The 18,706-nt window shown below is 53.6% G+C and overlaps 1 protein-coding gene across 2 annotated transcripts in view; it reads right to left on the bottom strand.

Annotated features, from left to right (window-relative positions):
- The window catches only part of SH2D3C (SH2 domain containing 3C), a 33,137-nt gene extending 16,241 nt beyond the window's left edge, over positions 1-16,896 (bottom strand). The window contains exons 1-3 of one of the 2 annotated variants that reach the window (XM_010856905.1): positions 16,700-16,896; positions 13,819-14,296; positions 2,616-2,655 (exon numbers count right to left, since the gene is read on the bottom strand). In XM_010856905.1, coding sequence (XP_010855207.1) covers positions 2,616-2,655; positions 13,819-14,296; positions 16,700-16,736 — 555 coding nt within the window. In that variant the 5' untranslated portion in view covers positions 16,737-16,896. Of the gene's footprint in view, positions 1-2,615; positions 2,656-11,717; positions 13,499-13,818; positions 14,297-16,699 lie in introns of those variants that run through there. The other variant, XM_010856906.1, reaches the window with a different exon arrangement.
- Between the last annotated feature and the right edge of the window lie 1,810 nt (positions 16,897-18,706).

Genomic DNA, 18,706 nt, shown 5'->3' with positions numbered 1-18,706 from the left:
GGGGGCAGTGGTCCTGCCTCCCCCACTCACCTCTCCCCTTACTGACCCGGAGAGGGCAGAGATTTTGAATTAAACCATGTCTAAAGCTGGAAAAATCCCTGTAGACATTTGACCAAATCCTTTGTGGCCTAAGGAAATCTCCCAGAGTCCAGGATTTCTCATCTCTGACTTGGAATCATACACTCTTCTGGGAAATGCGAGATGTCATTGACAGACTGGGGGTGGGGAAGAAAACTCAGTAAGGCTCTGGGGTTTGGGAATCAGCCTGGCTTCAACTAGCGGTGCCCCCACCTCCACCCAACCAGTCCCTTCTCTTGCAGCCCAGACTTACTCATCTGGAAAACATACCTGTGCCGATCTCACAGAACTCGGGTAAGCATTGGCTGAGCTGATGCATATAAGCTGCCAGACATTAAGCAAGTGCTCAAGAAATGCCTGCTATTGTTTTCAAGCTTAGTGTCTTAGAATCCGGACCTTTGGTCGTAGGCTCTTCAGTGCAAAGAGAGTCATCGCTGACTCTGCATCAGTCAGGCCTGGAGTTCAAATCTTGTGGCAGGCTGTGTGACCTTAGGTAGATGAGTTCACCTCTCTGTTCACCTCTCAGATGTTTGATTATTTTCTGTAAATACATCTGACGCTCTGAGCATGGATATAAAATTTTATGGTCTTGGAACTTCAGAATCCTTGCCTTAGAATCAAAGTACTTGCATCATGATCTGAGAACCCTGGAGTTCTGGCAGCTGAGCATGTAAGGTGAGGAATGGACTTTGGGTAACTGACTATTGATTCCATTCTCTTCTGAGGCTTAAAGCTAAAACTAATATTCCTTTGAGTTCATTCTTTAGGGGACTGTTTAATCAGTTCTGGTGTGTGGGTATTCTTTCTTTTATAGCATTTTTAATTACATTTTTTCAGCCCCATAAACTAAAGGAAAAATACAAAGCTAATAATCCTCACAGGGATCTCACTACCATCGGTGATGGGGATCTCATTACCTTGCAACTGGGATTTGTGAGGTGCTGAAATACATGTCTCTGTGGTCTACCACTGGCTTTGGGGCTGGTTCTCCCTGAGGCCTCTGTCCCACTGTGATGCCAGGGCTCTGGATGAGAAGCCAGGGCCCAAATTCTGGCAGCAGCTCCAGCTCCACTTGCTGCAGCCCTGGGCTGCATTTCCTGGGCTCACTCAGCTCACTTTCTGACCTCACCCACACTCTTACCTCTGCCTGGATCATTCCACCACCCATCTCTGCTTATCTTTATCTTCTTTCCAGCTTTCTCTTTGGAGAGAGGGTGTTGGTGCATATTCCTGGTCAATTGCAATGGCTTGGCTTCAATGCCTCCTCCTCCAGAAAGCCTTCCTTGATCTCCTCATTCCCAGCTCCTGAGCTGAAAGTCATCTCCTACCTCCACAGCCCCAGTGGCTTCTTATCGAGCCTTCTGCTGATGTTAAGGGACAGCAATCTGAGCACTTCCCACAGTGCTCATTACTGATCACTTACACAGGGCTTTCCAGGCAGTATTATGGGTGATGGAAAGTCCCTGGGGTCAGGAACCAGACAAGATACCCCCCTGAATGGGCATGGATTCATTGAGCCCATAGAAACCCTGGGTTGGAGGTACCACTGTTACCCCATTGCACATAGGTGAACACTGAGGCTCAGAGAGGTGACACACACACCCAAAGTCATGTGGCAAATAAGTAGAAGGTCTGACTCGAAAATTTGGGTGTGCTGGATGACAAAACACAAGCCCAGACCATTGAGTGGTTCTCCTTTGATCCCACATGGGCCAGGAGCCCTTGAAACACAGGGCCTGGTGCTCCTTGCCCCGTGCTCCATACTCAGAGAGAGGACCTAGCTCAGGGTGGTACTCCTGGATGAGGAAGGCCAAGAGCTCTGTCCATGGTCTTGGGAGCAAATAAACTTTGACAGCAATCCCAGTTCAGCCCTGCAGTAGCTGTGCAGCTGTGGGCAAGTCACTGCACTTCTCTGGGCCTCAAGTTTCCCATCCATACACGTGCACAAGAAGGCCCAATGATGAGGGGAGAAATCAAAGACCTCATTCATATAAATAGCTCAGAGCTGACTCCCTTTCAGTGCCAGCAGCCAGCACAGGACTCTGCACACAGTAGGCACTCAAAATGTTCCATCGTATTATGGTTGTTATCATTATTATTTCAAAACTGCATTTTCAACATTTCCTGTGCTCAGGACAAGTTAAGTTTCTGATCAAGGCGACTGTGTTATCTGTGATGAAGAACTGAGTCATCCTTTCCTGCTCCCCCTTCCCAGTTCCAGCTCAGAGACCAAGTGGGATTACAGCCCGTCTTCCCATGGGGGCACCCCTGGGGCCCTGTCCAGCTGGTGGCTGGATGGGGTCTGGCGGGAACAAACATTGGGAAGTCCTGAGGTTGAGGCCAGGAAAGAATGATGGCAGGCCTGGGAAGAAGATGCTTGGAGCGAAAGCAGACCCCTTAGGCTGCCCTGACCCCTAGACCTTCTCCTTCTGAGAACAGTGGGTGAGGTCTGACTTCTAATGAGGCCAGAAAAGGACTCTGCCCTTCCTGGAACTGGCTCTGGGCCCCCTCAGTGTCCCCTGCCCAGCCCCTCTTACCTTCACATAGTCCCCGCCAGCCTCCGGCTCTGCAGTGGCCCTGGAAGGAGAGAAGAGAAGTGAGTGGCTCCCAGCCCTGCCTGGATCCTCAGCCGCCAGCTTCTGCCCACCTGCCTGGTGCCAGCACTGAGCGCCTGCAGGACTGAGCATACGGGTGATAGCACTGGCTGGAATTGGCAGGCTGGGCTACTTCTCCACTCTCCAGCTGTGTGACCCTGGGCAGGTCCCTTCACCTCTCTGAGCCTGTGTTTCATCGGGTTGTCTCGGGGCCTCTGGGAGCTGATGAATGTCACATGCTTAACATAGCGCCTGCTTGCTGTCTTGACTCACCTTTAGGACACTGTGGTCCCCCGATGTTCACTCTCCACCTCTTCCCTGACTCCGCACATTGGTGGCCCCAGGCTGGGCCTCAACCTCCTCCCCTCCAGCTCTACCCTCATCCCCTCATCAGAGGGACCCACCCAGCGGCACATCACCTTGTCGTTGCTGGTGACAACTGGCTGTGAAAGTGATTCCCCTCCCCTCAAGGGTGGCCTGGATGGAGCCTGGAGAAGTCAGAGGCCAGGGGTGGCTATTGTTCCCAAGTAAACACATATTTATTTGTTCCTCCCAAATAAATATCACCCTTCCTGATGAGGACCTCCATGAGCCACATCCCCAATCCTTGGCCTTAAATGCCCTCCCTTCTCTGATGCAGCCTGGACTTCCCCTTCAAAACGAGACTCAGAAACCCAACTGCCTCCTTAGCATCTCTTCTCAGATGTCTGAACTTGACTTTTGTATCCAAAGCAGGACTACAGATCCCCCGCCCCACCCAATCCCCCATGCCCTTGCTCTCCACATCCGCTTCCCATCTCAGTAGATGTCAGCTTCATGCTTTGTGTTGCTTTGTTTGGCCAAAAACCCTGTGGTCCTCTGTGCTTCCTCTCTCACTCATAGTCCACGCCCAATCCATCAGGAAATCCTGTGGGTCTCTTTCCAGAATAGGTCCTGACCACTTCTCTCTGTATGTCAACCCAGCCCCATCTGGGACGCCTTCTCTGTCCTCCTGGAGCACACAGCAGACTTCTTGCCACCTGCCGGGTCTGCCCTCACAGCCCTCGGTCAGCCTCCCCTCCGCTGCCCTGGTGGCGCTCGGGTAAAAAGCTAGGCAGGCCACTGTGCACAAACACTTCCCACCCTGGGACTTCCCTGATGATCCAGTGGGTAAGACTCCAGAAGCCCAAGGCAGGGCTCCTGGGTTCGATTCCTGGCCAGGGAACTAGATCCCGCATGCTATAACTAAAGACCCCACGTGATCCTGCATGCTGCAATAAAAAAAACTACCAAGATGGTGCTGCAACTAGCAACTAAGACCTGGTACAGCCAATTAAATAAGCATAAATTTATTTTTTAATGCAATCTCATCTAATTTAAAATGAAGCAAAACCAAAACAACCCCCCAACCCTTCCATCTCTCAAGGAATGAAATCTAAACCCTACTCCATGGCCTGCAAACAGCCAGCCACATAATTTATCATCTAAACCAAGACTTCCTTTGTGAGAGTAAAGAGAAGCCATTTTTATGCCAGAAAAACAAGCATAAACAGGCTTATATTTGCCCCAGCCTACAAGGCCCCGTGGTGACCCAACTGCCCATCTCATGAATTCCCACCCCCAAAATACGTCTGCTTTCCTCATTCTGCTCCAGGCCACTGGGCCTTTGCACTTGCTGTTTTTTTGCCTGGAAAGTTCTTCTTTCAGATTATCACATAGCTTGCTCCTCCCCCTACTTTATTTAGGGCTTTGCTTAATGTCCCCAAGCCTTCCCTGACCACCGTGCCTAGAACTGTCCCTTGTCCTTCGCTCTCTGTCCTCAACCCTGTTTTATTTTCCTCAGTCTCTACCCGAAACAATCACTTTCCATTTATTTGTTGACTCCAGGTACCCGCCATCTCCACCAGGGCACTGACTTTGTCTCGTTCACTGCTGAGCCGCCAGCACACAGCAGGAGCTTGAGAGTTGTTTCCTGCTGCTAGTGAGGACCCACAGCGGCTCAGTGGGTAAAAAATCTGCCTACAATGCAGAAGACCTGGGTTCAATTCCTGGGTCGGGAAGATCTCCTGAAGGAGGGTACAGCAACCCACTCCAGTATTCTTGCTTGGAGAATCCCAAGGACAGAAGAGCCTGGTGGGTTACAGTCCATATGGTGGCATAGAGTCACATACGACCGAGCACGCATGCACTAGTGAGGACCTGCTGTATAGCACAAGGAGCTCAGCTCAGTGCTCTGCGATGATCTAGAAGGGATGGTGGGGGTGGGGGGGAGGTCCAAGAGGGAGGGGATATATGTATATACATAGCTGATTGACTTCATTGTACAGCAGAAACTAATATAAAAACATTGTAAAGCAACTATGCGTGCACGGGTACTCAGTCGCTTCGGTCGTGTCTGACTCTCTGCGACCCCGTGAACCATAGCCCACCAGGCTCCTCCTGCCCATGGGATTTTCCAAACAAGAATACTGCAGTGTGTTGCCATGCCCTCCTCCAGAGGATCTTCCCAACCCTGGAACTGAACCTTTATCTCCTGTGTCTCTTGCATTGCAGGCAGATTCTTTACTGCTGAGCCACCGGAGAAGCCCACATTTATTGCCTAAGAAATGTATAAAGAGTGTACCCTCAACCAGTATTCATCACTATTATTATTATTAATTCTGTCAGGCTGGACCCTGGTTCTCTGGCTGACACAAGCCTCAATATTCCCATCTGCAAACTAGGGAGGGAGGTCAAACTTCCCCAAATAGAGAAGCCCCAAATTTAAACTGAAATGTGATAAATCTAACAAAATAAGTTGCAAACTGAAAAAGCTGAGCTACAAACGAGACAAAATAAAAACTGTGGGTGAGGTGTGTTTCCAGGGTGTGATTTCATGTAGGGTTCCCCCTAGCTCCTGGGGCAGGGGCTCCTCTTTGGGATGCTGGCTAACAGTCCTCCCTGTTTGGACATTCTAGAGTCCCTGGGGCTGTCCCTCCTTCCTGCAAAGTCCTTCCTGATCTCTAACTATCGTCCCTCAAGCTGCAACCCGGCCCCTGCAGGCTCCAAAAGCCATGTGAGTTCTCTCTGTCCAGCCAAGGTGGGGTGGGGTAAAGTAGGGACCCCTCCCCTTGCTCACCTCCCTGCTCTTCCTGGGTGAGGTGTCCTGTCCCAGCATTTCCGGCCATTCAGGCCCGGAAATCCTCCCTCTGTTGGGAACAGACTGGCCAGGACACTGGGATTGCCCCAGCATTTCTTCCTGCTTCCTGTCCACTTCCCCTCAGGAGCTGGGCAGGAGCAGAGTCTTGGGGAGGGGGTGCCCGCCCCAGGGATATCAGGTGGCCAGAGCCAGTTGGGTGCTCGGGTCAAGGCCCAGGCCCGGGAACTCGCCATGGCCCCTCCCTGCCCCTCTGCAACACTCCAGGATTTCTAAGACCTAAAGTGACCATGTCTGCTTACCACCCATGGCCATCATCTGCCCAGACTATGGCCACCACCTCGCCACTGCCTCCCTGCCTGCATCTGTGCCCCTGTGACTTGTTCTCACCCCAGCAGCCAGAGCAGTCCTGTTAAAATGAATCAGATCACACCTTTCCTCGGCTCCAACCCACTAGAGTGGCCCCTAGTTTCACTCAGAATAAGAGCTGAAGTCCTCATAATAGCCTCTGCACACTGGCTCCTCACCACCTCTCCCGTCACTCTCCAACAACACTCCCCTCATTCATGCTACCGCAGCCAAGCTGAGCTTCTCACTGCCTTTTGTCCCGACCTCAGGGCCTTTGCACTTCCTGACTGCTCTGCTAGAATACTTTCCCTCCAGATATCCACTGAGCTCCTGCCCTTCCCTCCTTCAGGTCTTTACTGAAGCGTCCCCTTCTCAGTAAGGACTTCCCTGGCTGCCCACCTGGAAGTGAAGGGAGCCCACTCAAGGCTCCCCACCTCCCCGCCTGCTTCATTGTTCTCTGTAGGGCTTCATCTGACTTGCCCTGTGCTGTCTCCTCTCATCAGAACATCAGCTCCACAGGGTAGGGGCTGGGTTCTTCCTGGAATGGTGCCAGGAACCCCATGAAGATGTTTTTGAATGAACGAATGTCACAGCAGTCCCTGAAGTCCTGAGGACAAGCTCTAGTTCTGGTTGGTGGGCCCTCTGTGACCAGGCCCCTGCCAGCCACCCCTCCACTCTTCCTCAGGGTCCTCCAGGCACTCCGACCTCAGCCTTCCTCCAAAGAGCACTACTGCCTCCAGCCTCAGGACCTTTGCACATGATATACCTTCTGCCCAGAGGAATTCTCTCCCTTAGAGTCAGAGGAATTTCTATTCAGCCTGCAGATCTCAGTTTGCTTGGAGATTTCTAGAATGTTCTCCCTCCTTTTGTAATGACTAAATCCAGGAATCGAAGTTTCCATGTTTAAAAACTCAGCTCCGTTAATTAATTCATTAATTAATTTCTTATTTTATGGATTTCAAAGGCATTTCCCCTCTAATATTAGTGGTGAAATCAATTAATAAATAATAGTGACAATTGAGCTAAATCAGTTCCATTAATCAGCTGCATCAATTATTTAAATAACCAACCCCTTTAATTGCCTGTATTAGCTGATTTGTTCTAATAACTGATACCACTTATTGCATACATTAGCTTAATTAATTGAATTAATGACCTGCAATTACAGTCCATTACCCTTTATTTCCCCAACGCAGGTTTCAGTCCAAGCTTTACCTTCAGGGTCTCCATCCTGGCCTGAGAGAAAGGGTGAGGCTCCCACAGGGACTCTGGAGAAGAGGCTGCTGTCCTCTTCCACCTTGGCCCTTCCTCGCCACGGGTAGCCTTGCCCTGCAGAGCCATGGGGTCTTCCTGCCCTCTATCTGTCCCCCAGTTTGCTCCCGGGGCATGGTCATATGGCCTTTAGTGGACACTTCCCAGCCTCTGCCTCCTGCTTCTCAGCATCCCCCCGCCCTCCCCTCTGTGAGCTTCGACTTCCCCATCTGTGAAATGGGCATATTTTAAGTGTCTTCATAGAGTGGCTGCAAGCATCCTATGAGAAGAAAAGGTACAAGGTTCCTTAACCCCTTAACCCCAGGGAGCCCCCTGAGGCTCCTCCCTCTGCCACCCCACCCTGACCCCAGAGAGCTCCCATCCTGCCTTTCTTGGGGGCTAGAGAGATTCTCTCCCTTCTTCACTCACCCGAGCAGAGCAACAGCCCTGCTCTGTGCTCCTTAGTCCTTCAAGGCTCTGAGCAGACAGAGCTGGGGGTGGAAACCCCCATCTCTTTGGGGACACCCAGCCGTGGGCCTTTGGGATTCCCTGTCAGGAAGGCCGTTGACGTTAGCCCCTGCCCCACCCCCTCTCCTGAACAAGGAGCCACCACTGTCCTGGAGACAGCCTTGCTCCCCTCCCCCATCCTGTGCCCTCAGTCTTCTGGACAGGGGTGAGCTCCCTGGCAGAGCTCAGGGAGGGCGCCAGACCTGTGGGGAGAGGCCAGATCAGTGGCCACTCTTCCCAGGGCAGAGCTGGGGGGTCTGGGTCCCAGGAGTTGCTGGGACTCAACAGCTGCTGGCCAAGGGCTAATGGGGAAAGCAAGTGCTGAGCGCTGACTGAGGTCCTGTGTGGAAGCCTCGCTTCACAGCAGGGCACACGGCTACTCAGAGGAGACTCACGTTGGTTCTGCTTTTCTCCTTGCCCTAGGCAGGCTCTCCTAGAGATGGGGATGCCCCTGGATGGAGACAGGAAGACACTGGGGAGCCCCCGGATGGAGACAGGGAGACACTGGGGAGGGGAAAGCGACGAAAACCAATATTTCGACCAGACCAGGAGCCCCAAATTGACATCAGGAAGAGGACATGGAGTGGGCATGAGCAGAAAGAGGACACTGGGGGCTCGGGAGAGGGCACCGAGCTGGGGTGAAAGAGGCTGCATGGCGCTGCGTGAGTCGCTCTCGTCGGGCCCCAGTCTCCTCTCCTCTACACAGTCGTGCTGGTAGCCCGCGCATCCCGTATTCTGGCATTTCTTCAGGCCATGTCTAGGAAAAATGCTCTACTCTGTCTACTCTTCACAATGACCCTGTGAAACAGGTGCTGTTTTTGGAGAAGCAGATGGGGAAACTGAGGGTCAGAGAGGGGAGGGGGTCTCTCAACGTTATAAAGACAGTCAAGCGGGCCTCTGAGCAGCTGGTGTATCCCACCCCCCGCACCCCTCCCTGTCCTCCCCAGCTCTCACGCCCCGAGCATCCAGCATTCTGTAAACAGGGTCCCCTGAGGGTTTGAGGGGATGTGGCTCCAGCTGGGGATGGGGGAACCGTCCGTCTATCCCAAGCCAGCCCAATTCCCACAGCCCGAGGCGTCTGGGGGTCTCGAGGGCTGTGAGAAAGTCTCCACAGGAAATGAGAGCCAGGAGCAGCTGGGCCCCTTCGGAAGACAAGGACCAGCCGCCCAGAGCCTGAGGAGACCGAACAGGCTGGGCCCACCACAGCCCCCTCCCCTGGTGGGTAATCACTACCAGATGCCCAGCAACTGACGTCACTTTGCAGGGCCGAGAGGGTCGTGGGACTCGGGGGAGTGTTGGGAATTCTTGGGCCAGAATCAACATTCCAAAAGGAAATGGGGGTGGGGGGAGCGTCTTGGCTTATTCTCAGTGCCCGGCGCGGGCAGCTCAGGGTGCCCCTGGCTCTCCTATGGGGCGCTACCTTCTCCAAGTCTCAAGTTTCCTGCTGAATGGCCCTGAGAGTGAGAGCAGAGGGGCCTGGGTCTCTGGGAGGAAGGGAAGGATGCTCCAGTGAGACACCTCAGAAAAGAGTAAGACTCGGGCCAATCTTCCTCAAAGGAGAGGTGCTTGTCAAACGTAAGTCAGAGTGGGGCCGTCCTCTGCTCAAGGCCAGCGACGGCTGCCATCTCGTTTACAGTCAAAGCCAGGTCCTTGCTGGGCCTTCCAGGCCTTGCTTATCTGAACCCATTTCCTCTCTGGCCTCATTTCCACCCCTCCTCTCCCCAGCCCCCAGCTTGCTTTCTGCTGCTCCGCCAACACGCCAAGTATGCTCCCACCTCAGGGCCTTTGTAGTTACTGTTCCTTTGACCTAGTATACCCTTCCCTAGCCATCAAGAGGGTCTGTTCCCAGGATGCCTGAGACTAACATAATATTGTACATCGACTATATTTCAAGTAAAAAAAAAGGGAGGGTAGGGGGGTCTATTCCCTCATCTCCTTTGCTCAAATATCGGTTTCTCACTGAGAATTTTTCCCTGGATAACTTTTAGCCACTACCCCAAGACCAGTTACCCTACTTGATTTAAATCTTCCTCTCTAGTGCTTTTCTCTTCTAGCCGACCAGATAACTCGTTATCTGGTTTATCGTCTGTCTCCCCCACCCTGGAATGGGGGCTCCATGAGAGTAGGGTTTTGTCTGCTATGCTCACGGCTCTCTCCCCAGAATCTACAGGGGTGTCTAGGGCATAGCTACATCTTGGTAACTATTAAAATGAATGAAGTTCCAGCTCCATTGTCTCATCTCGAGCAAGTTGTTAACCTCACAAAACCTTGATGTCTTCATCTGTAAAATGGGCTCCTGTTACCGCCTTTCCAGGGTTATGGGAAGCCATTTGAAGTAATGAGAGAGACAGCTCTGAGATTTTTATTTACAGCAGGTGATACATGGCCTAGTGGTTAAGAGTTTGGGCTTGGGAGCTGGTCAGGTTGGAATCAAACCTTGGTTCTAATCTCTCTGTGACCCCAGGAAAGTCCCTTTTTCTCTCTGAATCTCAGTCTCCTCACTGGTATAATGCAGCAAATAGAGGCTCCACCTCACAGGGCCCATGTGGTAGAGGGGACCCACTGAGTATTCCAGGCAGGGCCAGCCTCTGGTGGGACCCTGGCCTGACCATTCCTGGGTGTGGGTGTGGCTATAGTGTGGGGCTTTGGGGGACCTCCCTTCCCTCTCTAAGCAGCCGCTTCCTCCTCTACAGCATGAACTGAAGGGTTGAGTGTCAGGACTCTCTAGAGTCACTGTTTCCCTGCAGGCAGCTGAGGGGACGGGGGCTGGGGGCAGGCTGGGCGGCGCACTCTCCTTTTTGGGAGCTAAAGGCCCTTCATTGCCTGTGTCGTTGGCCCCTCCTCCCTCCTTCCTCTCATCCTCCATGATCTCAGCAGAGTACAGGGCACCAGGAAACTCCTGCAGCCTCACCTCTTCCCCTTCCTTCCTTCTGCTCCAGGTGCACCCTGCTTCCTAGGGGGTAGGGGAGGGACACATCTCCCCCAGCTTAGGCTGAACAGCCACAGGGATGACCCCCCTTGGGACACTCAGGAACGAGGCCCCTGGTCTTACTCAGTGGCAGTTCTCAAACGCCCTCATCCCCAAACTGGACGGATCCTCAGAGACCATCCCAGACCTATCTTGGCTGCTGGAGATATGGACGCCCAGAGCAGGGCAGGACAAGCCTGAGATCACACCTGCAAAGCAGCTCTCCTGTCTCTGGCAAAGAGTTGAGCTTCACAGGCTCTTAGAAGAAATGTTCAACAGTTCCTCACCTTCTACTTGGCCTAAGGCAGGTGGGACACTGGGTCCCAGGGCACCAAGAAGAGGCTCAATCCGATCTGCTAATCCACCCTCCTCAGGACCCCGGGACATCCCAGGTGATCAGGGGCAGGAAGGGAGAGTCCCCCTATTTCCTCTGTCAGCTCTAAGCCAGGCCTGATACCCCAAGGCACTGCCAGGACTATCTCTGCCCACAGGGGAGGATGGCTGGCTCCTAGACCTGGCATTCTAAAGGTGTCTCAAGACCTGCTGAGGGGTCTGATCCGGGAAGGTGGAGTTGAACGCTAGTTCTGACTTTCATTAGTTGTGTCAAACTGGGCAAGTAAACCTCTTTCCTTATCTGTAAACTAGGGATAGTGATAGTGTCTCTCTTCTGGGACTGTTGTGACCAGCAGATGCTCAGCCTGAAGCGGGGTCAGAGTTGCACCAAAAGAAAGTTTAAAAGTGCCAGATGCTAAACTCGCACCCAGGTTTGTCAGCTGCCCCAGGGGCACAGATTTCCCCCACAGCCAACTCCCGGTCCCAGGCGGTGGCCCTCCTTGGTCCCAGCTCGGTCACTCACCCTCTGGATCCCAGTGCGGGGCACCTCCGGCCCACTGCAGTCATGGTTCCCTGCCGTCGCCGCCAGCAACCCGGGGACCTCCTGTTTCCAAGGCTCCCGCCTTTCTCAGGCTACGGAGCTGTGGAGCTCACAGCAGGACTCCAGGGGCGGAGCCTGGCCTGAGGCTACGCCTCTGACACGCCCCCTCCGCCCTCCCTCGGCGTTCTCCACCGTCTACTCCGCCCTCTGGGAAGGACGTGCCCCGCCCCGGACACGCCCTTCGCCTCTCCTTGTCCGTCAGGGTCGGGGAGGATGGGAAGGCCACGCCCCCAGCACACGCCTCCGCCTCGCCCCGCCCCTCTCCAACGCCAGCTTCCCCAACAGTCCCCGAGCAGCATGGAAAGGCCACGCCTCCCAGACACGCCCCTGCGCCCCGCCAGCCCCGCTTCCGCAAACCTCAGGCTTTGGGTTACCTCACAACGCTCCCCGACCCGCACTGGACCCCTACATACAATCCTTGTTGCACACCCGAATGAGGCAGAATTTAAGAGGATGGCAAGAGAAGGCAGCCTGGAGTAGGTAAAGATGGTGAGAAAGCATTCGTTCTTTAAATCATAAATGTAGGCACTTCCCATTTATTGCGTTGTTTGTTGTGTGCCAGGCACTGTGCTAAGATTTTTACGAGTACGTTATTCTTGAATTCTCAACACAGCCCTACAAGGTAGGTGGTATCGTTGTGCGCATTTGTCAGATGAGAAAAGCGAGGCTCCGAGAAGGGAACAGACTTGTCCAAGGTCAGTAAGAGGCAGTCTGGTCTGGATTCACTCTGCAGCTCTATAAGGTTCTCCTCCTCCCCACTGAAGGACCAATTATCCCAGCGCACAGAAGCTGTGCTTGGTGTCTCAGGGCAAAATCACTCAAGAGAGGTTCCAAAACAAACCCTAGAGTTTAATTTTTCTCAGATTTTCTTTTTCCCTCTTTATTTCAGTAAGTACATCTATAATAACCAGTGTGGTTTAGACAAAGTCTCTGAGAGTTGGAAAGACAAAGATGTCTTTGGTTGGGGCTGAGGGGTCTCCCAAGGGCTGTAGGGCTTAGAATGTGGTGGGTACCATGTGATGGATGAGTGTGCAGCCACTGGAGACAGGCAGATTCCTGCTCAAATCCCACCCCTGCAACCTTGGCTGAGTCTCAGGCTCCCTAGCTGTAAGATGGGGGCGGGGCAGGTTATAGTATTGATATAATCTTTTACAGAATTTTCAGTGAGTAACATTTGTTTTGACACCTAGTAAAACAGGTACTTACTAACTGAGGGCTATGGTCACATCACTATTTGTATTTTTGCAACAATTCAACACACCCTGTACCCAAGTTAGGTAGCAAACGCTTTACCAGACCTAGGGGAGCAATGTTGTCCAGCAGAATTAAAGGCGGAGATTCAGAGGTGGGGGCCCAGGGCAGGGATCCAGTGGTTGGGCTGGGCCCAGTGCTGAGGGCTCATGCTGGAGGCTGCCTAGGGCGCTGGAGTCAGGTGGGTCTTAGGTCAAGTCCTAATTTCGTCATTTGCTAGATGTGCAATCTGACAGGGGCAGACGGCATTTCTTCTCTGAATCTCAGTTTCCTCATCCGTGGTATGGAAATAACAGTATCCTCTCCCTGGATTTTTTTTTTTTTCTGAGAATTAATTACATGTGAAGGGCTAAGTACAGAGCCTGGTCTATAGTAGTGAAAAGTGAAGTAAAAGTGTTAGTTGCGAGTTGTGTCTGACTCTTTGTGACTCCATGGACTATATATAGCCCACCAGGCTCCTCTGTCCATGAGATTCTCCAGTCAAGAATACTGGAGTGGGTTGCCATTCCCTTCTCCAGAGGATCTTCCCGACCCAGAGATCAAACCTGAGTCTCCTGCATTGCAGGAAGATTCTTTACCATCTGAGCCACTAGGGAAGCCTGGTTTATAGTAAGCACTTAGTTAATGTGTAGGGGGTGTGTGTGCGTGTGTGTATTCTGTTTTCTTTCTACAGATGTGTGTGTTGGGCGGTCCTCTCCAGACTCTGTTGACAGGAGGCTGGACATGCCATCCCCGCAGGTTCTGCCCTCACCCTCCCCTGATGGGCACCTACCTTTCTGAGGGCACATTCTTGGGGTCTCGCCCTTCTTCTGTGTCTGGCCTGGCATCCTCAGGTTTTCTTGTGGGGTCCACTTCCACTGCTGAAGGGTTGGGTCCCACTGTTGGGGTGTCCTCCCTGGAGGCAATGGTCCCTGGCACCACCTTCTCAGCTGCCTCCAAGCCTGGAGGGTCAGGCAGGCTTCGGGGTACCACCTGGGGCTCAGGGCCAACTTCCTGGGCCTTCTGGGTGGCCTGTTTGCCCTGAGCCTTCTTGATGCTGGGGCGAGGCATGGTGCCCATGTGGCTGTACATGTCGCTGGAGCGGGCATAGGCCGGGGGGCTCTTGGGGACTGTCACCATGTCATCCTGTGTGGCATCGAAGGTGTCAGCCTCCACCTGGGGCCGGATACTGTTGGGGGCCAAAGATCGTCTCAGAGTAAAGGACCGCGGAAGGTTGGAGAGACTCCCAAACCCCTTGAACTTGAAGAACTCTGGAAGGGGGGAGGGGAGGAAAAGGAGTTAATGACATCGCCAGCAGTAATAATAAAAGCAATGAAACATTTGTGCAGTTCCACTCACTGAGGGTTCATGGAGGGTTGGGAGCTTCACTGACACCCCCTCTAAGAGTTATGGTATATTATGGCACCACTGGGATCCCGTAGCCTTTCAATTCCACATCCTAGCTTTGTGACCTTAGGCAAGTCATTTGACCTCTCTGAGCCCCATTCATCCACATCAGTAAGATAGAGACTATAGTATCCGTCCCCCATGGCGGGGGTGGGGGCAACCTCTGGGCTGTTGACCAGTACCTCCTGGCAGATCAGCAACAGCATTAGACTAGAAATAAAGTGCACAATAAGTCTAATGCACCTGAATCATCCCCAAACCATCCCCCCCACCATCCCCAGATGGTGGAAATACTGTCTTCCACGAAATTGGTCCCTGGTTGGGGACCAAAAAGGTTGGGGACCACTGCCCTCTGAGCAATGGAAGAATTGAAGAAAGCCATGAACTCTGCATGTAAATAACATGCTTCATAGCAGTCAGAAGTAATGAAGAAAGATGGTGATGACGATCACAATGAATGCCTTTGCATTTGTCAAACATGCCACCTTCATTAATTACTTCCCTGAATTCTCAGCACAACCCCATGGCACAAGTTTAATCCCCCATTTTCCAGATGAAGAAACTGAAGTTCAGAGCGGTGACATGACCTGCCCAAAGTCACATAGCTGAGAGCACATATGTGTGTGTGTGTGTGTGTGTGTGTGTGTGTGTGACGTGCGTGTCAGGGTCGGGGCGGGGGTCGTGATGTGGGTGTTTGAACGAGGCTCTGAGGTGCCCCTGAGGTGCGGATGAAATGAGAAGGGGGCTGTCGGGTCCCTGAGGGTCCCACTCCCCGCAGTTCTCTCCTTCCTGTCAGCTGAGCCCTGGTGGGGACTCAGGCGGCAGTGCTCGGGTGATACCATCTCCTCGTTTCCGCAGGGGTGCGCCTGAGCGCCCTCCTGCCTGCTCCCAGCTGTGGGACTGCCCCTCCTCCTAGCCACCGCCATCTGCCGGACTTCACTACGGCCCCTCCATAAGCAAAAACGAAAACACCCTGGCATTTCCCACTTCCTTGGCATCCTCCACCTCCTCAGATCCTCACGACCACGGTGGAACATAGGTGGGATGGCCCCATTTGACGGAGAGGAAACTGAGGCCCAGAGAGGGGAAGGAATTTGCCCAGGGTCAAAAAGCCAAGCGGAGCCTGGCCGAGGGCCCGCAGCGCTGGAGTGCTGGGATCAGTGCTCTGGGGCTTTCCTCCCAGGCCTGCCCACCCCCCACCCCACCCTCAGTTATAGCCTCTGCCTCCTGACAAGCGCCATCAGCAGATGCTGAGGCTCTGCTCTTAGAAAGCTATGCCAACGAGCGAATCGCCTCCTTTCTCTGTACCACTTGTTTTGTCTCCTGGGCACCCGGGGTCTGGAGGAAGCAGTAGTGGGGCAGGGAGGGAAACTGAAGTCCAGGGTCCAGGGACGTGAGACAGCCCTGCTCTGTAGCCCTATATGACCTCAGGCAAGTCTCTGGGTCTTTTGTCTGTGGAATACAGTCATAATCTTTGCCCTGTGCACTCCCCTCATGTGCTGTCAGGTCCAAAGCATCAGAGGGGGCCTTCCCTGTGGTCCGGTGGCTAAGACTCTGTGCTCTCAATACAGGGGGCCTGGGATTCGATCCCTGGTCAGCGAACTAAATCCCACATGCTGTAACTAAAAAGATCTTGCATGCCACAATGAAGATTGAAGATCCCGAGTGCCGTAACTAAGACCCAGCACAGCTAAATCCGTATCTAAATCTTAAAAGAATCAGAGGGAGCTGAAGTTTGCTGGGACCAGGAAGGAATCAGCAACCTGGGAAAGAAGAGTGATGGGTGGGTGTGGCCCCTCATTTAGATGCTCTGGGTCCCAGCGTCACTGCTGGTGGGGTCATGGGACATTAACCCATGGCACGCACCCCTCCCCCCGCCCCAGCCCCAGCATCTCCCAACCTGAGACCTCCGTGTGAACCAGCACAGAGGCAGGCAATGGAATGCGTGGAGGTCTTCCCTGGCACAGCCCAGAGGTCACAGGGAGCCAGAGGACACACAAACGAATGGAGAGACTGACAGTCAGGTGGAGAGACAGAGGAATAGCGACAGAGACAGACCAGACAGAAACAGAGATGGAGAGAGAGATCAGGCCAGAGGGATGGAGAGACGGCACCATGGAAACTCTCAGAGTCCTCCAGAGAGAGCCAGAGATGGACAGAAAGAGAAACAGAAACGAGATAGAGTGGGAAGAAGCAGATGCAGAGAGGCTGAGACGGACAGACAGACAGAGGGATGAAGGACGGTGCAAACGGCACCCCACACTCACTGAACTTCTTGCTGGCCTTCTTGGTCCCCTCCGTCATCTTGGCAAGCCGTGCAGAGCCCCTGGCCGAAAGGCGAGTGGCCACTCGAAGCTCTGGACATCAGTGCTGGGATGCCTCCCTCACCTCCCCTTCCCCTTTCTCGCGCCCTCTCGCTAGCTTCCTCTGTGTATTTTTAAACCAGTGAAACTCTCACAGCCCCACCCTCCCCATCCTCTCCGCAGGGGGGCGGAGGCAGGGCGCCCCCCCTCAAGTCCCAGCCCCTGTGGGCCTCCTCCTTGGCCTCGGCAGCGGGGGGAGGCAGGGGGCAGACCACAAGCGCGTGAGATCTGGAAGGTCTGGGAAAGAAACCGCAGGCTCTGGGAACAGAGCCTACTGGGCTGGGGGCCTCCAGGGACCTGACAACTGCTGTTGGGGGGTCTGGCCAGCGGGCTGGGAGGGTGCAGGGAGTCAGGCCTGCGGGCAGAGGGGTTTATTCTAAGCCTCAGTGCCGGGGGATGTACTGGCAGTGGTGGCGAGGGGAGTGCCATGGTTTGGCCCGTGGGCCCTGAGGCCACCCAAATTCAACTCTTGGCTGCCCCCCTCTGTCACTGTGTGATCCTGGACAAATCCCTCCCCGAGCTTTAGTTTTGTCTCTGTGAGTGAGGGGTATTTGCAATGCCCACCTCACAGGGTCCAGCGCTTGGTGCAAAGCCTGGCACAGAATCAGTGCCCTCAAGGCATGGTCACTCCTTTTCAAGCTGGCAGGGACATGGTGATAATTTAGTCCACCACCCCGCTGTACAAGGATAGGATAGGAAAACCGAGACACAGGCAGGCAGAAGGCCCCCAGGTCACACAGCGGGTTGGTAGCACAGACTGAGTGACAACCTGCCCTCTCAGGCCCCTAACCCACAGCCTGGTGTTTTTCTACCCTGCAACCCCGTGTGTGTGTGTGTGTGTGCACGCTCACATGGACAGGACAGAGATGAGGAAATGAAACCTCCCCTACACAGGTTGTCCCTGCCACCTGCAGAAGCTTCCAGCAACTGCTGGGGGGGTACCTGAAAGACCAGGGGCTTCAGATCCCCGCTCTGAGTGCGGAGTTACTTCTGCCTCTGAAGACTCGGTTACCTAACTTCTAGACTAGGCACGAGCATAAGGTACACAGTCAACCCACGGAGGCTCTCGCATGATCGGACATTATTATCCTGGCTCCAGGACTGGCCCACTGGGCTGTGAAAGGGGAAGTTCAAGGTCAGGTGGGGCCCCTTGTACATCCTCCATAAAAATAATGACTACTGATGACTAACGTTTTCTGGTCACCTAGTACGGGCCAGCCAAAGGGCTCAGTTCTTTTGCCCTAAGGAGGCAAATACTGTTTTTCTTGTCCTCATTCTACAGATGTGGAAACTGAGGCCATGCCCCGAAATCAAGTGACCTGGAATTGGGACCTGCGTGTCCAGCCATGGAGTCTGAGGTCCTAACTTGCACACTCAGAGTGCCTGCCACCCTCTGGCAGCTGGATGATAGACCTTGGTGGGAGAAGGGCCTGCCAAACTTTCTCGATGGGACAAGGGGGAACCTGAGGCCCTGGAAGGGAAAGGGACACAGCCCATGAGATGGAGGCAGCAAACAGGCCTGGATGGGACAAAGTTCAAATGAAAGGAGGGGGCTTCTGGACCATGGACTTGGGAGGAAAAGGGGGTACAACTACAGTTCCCTCTCTTGAGCGTCAACCATGATCCAGGCATGGATCTGGAAGCCCCCACAGATTGTCACAGATCTGTGAGGTGATCCTGGCACTGTCCCATTTCACAGATGAGGGAACTGAGGCTAACAAGGAGCAGAGGCTGGACAGATACCCAGGTGTTTTAACTCCTTCCCGTCTCTGGTTGTTGTCGGAAGAAGGACAGGGGCTGGTAGCCTCGTGATAGCTAGAGAGATCTTCCTGATGAGAGCTGGAGGGTGGATCCCCCAGCTTCTCTCTCAGGAGGCAGTTGGAGGGATTTGGGCTCACTGCTGAAGTGGTG

This window comes from Bison bison, unplaced genomic scaffold (genome assembly GCF_000754665.1).
Source record: "Bison bison bison isolate TAMUID 2011002044 unplaced genomic scaffold, Bison_UMD1.0 scf7180017864375, whole genome shotgun sequence".
NCBI classification, from domain to species: Eukaryota; Metazoa; Chordata; class Mammalia; order Artiodactyla; family Bovidae; genus Bison; species Bison bison.
The sequence above is the reverse complement of the archived record's forward strand: the minus strand, read 5'-3'. Positions and strand labels throughout refer to the sequence as shown.